Source organism: Terrapene carolina, unplaced genomic scaffold (genome assembly GCF_002925995.2).
Source record: "Terrapene carolina triunguis isolate 2854851 unplaced genomic scaffold, T_m_triunguis-2.0 Scaffold179, whole genome shotgun sequence".
In the NCBI taxonomy this organism is placed as follows: Eukaryota; Metazoa; Chordata; order Testudines; family Emydidae; genus Terrapene; species Terrapene triunguis.
In genome coordinates, this window is record NW_020664530.1 from 12036189 (window position 1) to 12042437 (window position 6249).

At 41.1% G+C, this 6249-nt stretch overlaps 1 protein-coding gene across 1 annotated transcript in view; it reads right to left on the reverse strand.

Moving 5' to 3' along the window:
• Positions 1–2181, reverse strand: part of LOC112117087 (aromatic-L-amino-acid decarboxylase) — a 78690-nt gene extending 76509 nt beyond the window's left edge. Inside the window, exon 1 of the mRNA XM_026654053.1 lies at positions 1960–2181. Within this exon, the coding sequence (XP_026509838.1) occupies positions 1960–2181 (222 nt within the window). The remainder of the gene's footprint in view (positions 1–1959) is intronic.
• Between the last annotated feature and the right edge of the window lie 4068 nt (positions 2182–6249).

Below are 6249 nucleotides of genomic sequence, written 5' to 3' on the forward strand. Positions count from 1 at the left end.
TGTACCCAGAAGCCTCCTGCTACAAGACAGGCCCAAAAAAGAAACCAACAGAACTCCACTGGCCATCACCTACAGTCCTCAGCTTAAACCTCTCCAACGCATCATCAGTGATCTACAACCCATCCTGGACAATGATCCCTCACTTTCACAGACCTTGGGAGGCAGGCCAGTCCTCGCCCACAGACAACCCGCCAACCTTAAGCATATTCTCACCAGCAACCACGCACCGCACCATAACAACTCTAACTCAGGAACCAACCCATGCAACAAACCTCGATGCCAACTCTGCCCACATATCTACACCAGCAACACCATCACAGGACCTAACCAGATCAGCTACAACATCACCGGCTCATTCACCTGCACGTCCACCAATGTTATATATGCCATCATGTGCCAGCAATGCCCCTCTGCTATGTACATTGGCCAAACTGGACAGTCACTACGCAAGAGGATAAATGGACACAAGTCAGATATCAGGAATGGCAATATACAAAAACCTGTAGGAGAACACTTCAACCTCCCTGGCCACACAATAGCAGATGTAAAGGTAGCCATCTTACAGCAAAAAAACTTCAGGACCAGACTCCAAAGAGAAACTGCTGAGCTCCAGTTCATTTGCAAATTTGACACCATCAGATCAGGATTAAACAAAGACTGTGAATGGCTATCCAACTACAGAAGCAGTTTCTCCTCCCTTGGTGTTCACACCTCTACTGCTAGCAGAGCACCTCACCCTCCCTGATTGAACTAACCTCGTTATCTCCACACTGATTTATACCTGCCTCTGGAGATTTCCATTACTTGCATCTGAAGAAGTGAGGTTCTTACCCACGAAAGCTTATGCTCCCAATACTTCTGTTAGTCTTAAAGGTGCCACAGGACCCTCTGTTACTTTTTACAGATTCAGACTAACACGGCTACCCCTCTGATACAGAATGTTACATATGTCTCTGTTTAAAGAAAGTGCAGGCAATTTCTACTATTCTATATTTGGTTAATAATGGACTACCTTGGCCAATATTTCATGAGACTTTTGTCGTTAATATATACAAATAATGCAGAGTCAAGCTTACTATGGCAAACCTTGATTCAGAAATTTCTGGCATTTATATGATTAAAATAACATTACATTTCATGTAATTGGTTTTTCTATCAGAAAATGTCTTTTCATCAAGACTATATTGGTTTAAGTGTTTTGATGATGCTATTGAAATTGAAATGTACTTAAAAAATCAAAGTCAAAATGAAACATTTATCAAAACTTTACATTCCAAAAAGTTTTTCATGTTAACAGGCTAAGTAGGTGAAAAAATTTTTTCTGGTCAACCTAGTAATAAAAAGAAAAGCCAAGTGAGAGTCTTGACATTTGAACAAGAGTTTTGTTGAAGAGTCATCTGAGAGTCTTGTGGGAGTCTTGAATTTAAAAACAAGAAATTAAAACAAGTGTTTTATGTCGTGCATGTTGTGGATAAAAATCCTGGTTTATAAAAGATATACTGTTCTTTAGGAGTAGAAAGCATATTAGTTATAGGTCAGATAACAATGAAAGTGATGAAACATGCCTTTTGCAGTCCTATCTAGGGTCGAGGAGATTAATTCCAAGAACAGGTCCATTTGAAGCACCAATATTGGAGTGATAGTTTCTAATAAGAATAGAAACGTTCACTGTGTCAAGTGCTTTGTCATAGAATCATAGAATGTCAGGATTGGAAGGGACCTCAGGGGGTCATCTAGTCCAACCTCCTGCTCAAAGCAGGACCAATCCCCAGACAGATTTTTGCCCCAGATCTCTAAATGGCCCCCTCAAGGGTTGAACCATATCTAAGTCTAAAAAATTAGGGTGCAATCCTGGCCTTACGGAAGTCAATGGGAGTTTTGCCATCGACTTCACTGGGTCCAGGATTTCACCCATAGGCTTTATAATACACTGTAACTTTGTTTTCCAGATGGTCTTACCCCTGGCATAATTAGCCTTTCAACATCTTTAAGGACATCCTCAAAGCTCTCAGGTTCCTGAGGTGCAGAGTCTGGAATGAGGGGTCTCAGGTATCCCGGTTCCACATCAGGATAGACCTGCCTCTTATCTAACTGCTCAAAGTAATCCGCAATGTAGTCCACCATCTCTTTCCCTCTCTTTCGGAACTCTGTGGTATCCATGCTAACTGGCATTGGAAGCATCAATATCTGAAAACCTAAGGAAAAAGAGAAGTCACTTTTGAATGAATCTCTTAAAATTGGCCACTTATTTAGGTGTCTAAAACCGGAAGCTGGCCTCATTGGGAGATATCTAGCCAATGCTTAGTTTATTGGTATGCATATATAACCCACACCCATTTAGTGTGGTGTTCTGTCCCCCTCGATGGGCGGCTGGAACAGAGAATTTGCTGATCCTGCTACAGTCTTGATTAACAAAGCTGATTCTTTTAGCTCAGGCAGTGGAGGCTAATGCATTAAGCACAAGAGGTCACAAAAGTTCAATCCCCAATGGCACACCCACATCACCCTTTCAGTTGCAGCATTATACAACATATAGAATATAGTGCCATATTAAAAGACGATGGCTAGACATAGAGGGTGACATGCTTACCACAATGATTTTAGTGTTGTTTAGTCCCCCTGTCTGTGTTATATCCACCTGTTGCATGTCATATAGCTCATTTTAAACGCCTTAGAGCCCTCATTTTCATTGTGTGTGTACAGCATATAGTACAATGAGACCATGATCCTTAATGGGAATTCTATGGACTACTACAATTAATATTATAATTAATAATGATGATTAATAAATAATGCTAATAATCAGCTATACACAGGAGAGAGCCTGATTCTGTAATCCTGGCACACACACAATTTCCGCTGGTGTGGTGCCAATGTAGGTTTTGAGTGCTCAGATAATGCAGGGTCAAGGCCATTGTACAGTGCTTAAATGGTCTCAGAGTTCTTTACAATCACTCATTCATATTCATGGAGTTGTTTCTCAGTATCCAGAGTGGAACTGGTTGGTGAAACACAGGTATACATTTTGAAAACAAGTGACTGTGCTTATATCACACACACAATCAGGTATTAGCTTTGTAAGAGATTAATGATGTTAGGAAAAACCTGAGCATCTCCTGGTTAATAGAACACAAGTAACTTACTTAGATATAAGTAGTTGGTAGCTCGTAATTGGCTGAGGTCTTGAAAAGAGGTAGAATCTTTCGGGTCGGTAATTGGGTCTTTATAATATCACAGCAAGCATTGTCTCATAAGCTGAAAAAGAAAGAGATCACTAATAAACACAGTTGGATAAATGCATTGATGCTACCAAAGAGGAATCAGAGTCCATGTGGAACAGCACTACTGCCATGTACGAGTGCTGTGTTAAGGAAAGCAAGGTTCTGGACTATAGAAAGCTGTGGCCTGCAGCCAACACTAGAGACTGGTTGCTGTCATGTTAGAGTTATATAATTGTTAAACACAAGTAACTTAAGTGCTTAATACCAGCTCTCTGTGCCTTACTGAGATGGACAATACTGGGGCTAGCTTAGGACCGCTTTGCCTGATCTGGTATCTAGATGTTCTTAGCTTACAAAAAGTCAGTATGGCCTCTCTTTTTGTATGGTTCTGATGGCCGATCTTGAGTTTGATCTCCCATCTGAAAGACAGTAATTGAGCAAACAGTGTATCTTCTCCTCTGCAATCCAAGGGGCTTTATGTCTCAGAACTACCATACAAACACTAAATGTGCCATTGCCAGCATACCCTTGGTTACTGTTTGAAATTCTATCAAAATGTTGCTAAATAAATTAACATAAACCGTTAGCCAGTATATACATCTGCTGAAACAATACAAACACAGCTCAATGGTCAGTCTGATGCTTCCTTAGTTTAGAGCTTTTCTCTAAAAGAAAAATACATATTTTATTGCTTGCAAAATATCCCCAATATAGCCCTCAGTTTGTACTGCCCTTATCCATTTTCTGATTGTTTTATAACCTTATTTTATAAGTTCGTTGTTGTAGCATACTTTAAAAGCCACATGAGTAGAACCTGTTCTTCTCTTCCCAGTCTAAAACTTCGTAGATATGGAAGTTGTAGGCAAAATTTTAACTCTTGTGTGCCAAGTTAATGGGAGTTTTGCCTGAGTGAGGACCATATAAAAAAAACTGAGTAAGGACTTCAGAATTTGGCTCTGTATGTATTCACCACTGACCACTGATATTTCTTGTGTACTTTTAAACATGGATTAGTTCAGTTTAACATTTCAGTCGACATCGCTATGTCCAGTGACCTATCCATGTGTACCAGAACAGACAGCGGTATGGCTCATCTGCCACAAGTTCTTCATTCTTCTGCTTTTTCTTAGTATCACACAATAGTAAAGTGTGGTTTACCACAAGTTTCTTCACGTGACATTGTCTTTTCCCAAAAACCAAGTTAAAAGGCATGAATTCAGCAACATTCTATGTATACGCAAATAAATTGATATTTCTCTCATCACCAATTATTTTAATACTATAGTTATTAATGTGTGACATGTTGGAAGGTTTCCTTATAACAGGATTTTCTTTGGGAGCTGACGTTTCTTTCAATTCAAAGGTATCTTTACACCTTTCTGATTCTCTGTAGGATTATTCTGATAATGATACAATTAATTCTCATTTACTTTAATAGTATTAGTTGTGTTCTGGACACTTATGCCAACTTAAGCAGTGGGACATTAGATCCAAAGTCTGGGGATGTTTGGATCCAACTGCAGCTCCAAACGTTGTGGTTTGAGCCCTTCTACTAAAATGAAGATAAAATGCAGATTTGGGGTGAAATCCTGACCTCATTGAAGTCAACGGGAGTTTTGCTGTCAACTTCAGTGGGGCCAGGATTTCACCTCTAGAGTATGTTAACTTTGCTCTTAGATATAGAGTTTGCTCAGGACCTACACGGATTTTACCCTTTCCCTAGAGCAATGAGGAGGGAATCATCATTAGGTGGCCATAGCCAGCATGATCAATATCTTGTCATTACAGGCGATCTGGCGATGGATGATCCTTCCCAACTTTTGTGTTTCTATTCAGCCTATTTAATCTTTTCTACCCACCTATTAAAAAATTCACTTTTCAGTGATACAAATTTTAGTTGTAATTTGAGCAAGCAATGGGCTAGATCATCCCCGGCCTTTGCACAGTTGTGGAAGGACGGTAATTAGTCGGATCTCTACCCCACAAAACAACTGGGACAATCCTGTATTTGGGAACCGCAAGGACTGCTCTATCTGTGTGCCTTTGTGGATGCAAATAGCCCCAGAGTGCCATTGCTGTGTTACCCCTCCGTACCTGCCTGTGAAGTTGTCCAAAGGCTCCAGTAGGACAAGCTGCACCATCCAAATGGATGGTATAGCCTGCAAACTTTGTGTGCCAGTGAGCTGGAAAAAGTGTTGTGCTTCTTGGTATAGGCCAGCAGCAGATTACTCCAAGCAAGGAGGAAATTGTGCCTAGGATTGGTGACTGAGGCAAAATAGGGCTAATCCTGGGTTGTGCCTTCAGGTACAATCTTGGCCAGGAAAAAAGCATTGTGTTGGTTTGCTTGCTTGTTCTAATATTTCAACATTTATTTTCATCCCAAATCATGACAAATAGTTGATATTTTTTTGTAAAATGGAAAGTTCTGAATCAAAATGTTTCAGAAACATTAAAATGTTTAGTTTCATTATTGCACTGGATCTACTGTGGTGCCTCATGGTAGTTGTAGTTCCGGTGCTTCATGCCCCCTTTCTTTCTATGGGCCAGGCTTCCTGGCTGCATTATTTTTCCCCTGATGCACCATGGCAGTTAAAGAAGATGGGAGACCAAAATGCATCATGGGAGATATACTCTATGAGCTAGGCTTCCTGGCTGGACTACATATACACCGCAACTAGACACCCACGGCTGGCCCATGCCAACCAACTTGGGTTCATGAGGCTCAGGCTGTGGGTCTGTTTCATTGCTGTGCAAATATCTGGGCTCAGGCTGGAGCCAAGGCGCTAGGACTCTGTGGGGTGAGAGGTCCCAGAGCCCGGGCTCTAGCCCTATCCTGGAAGTCTACACAGCCATGAAACAGCCCCACGGCTTGTGCCCCATGAACCCAAGTCACTTGGCATGGTCCAGCCGTGGGTTTTTCTTTGCTGTGTAGACATACACATAGAGGAGAATGGGGGCATGAGACACCTAAATTACAACTCTGAAGAGGCCTCATGGCAGTGCAAATTGACACAGATTAATATCTAAC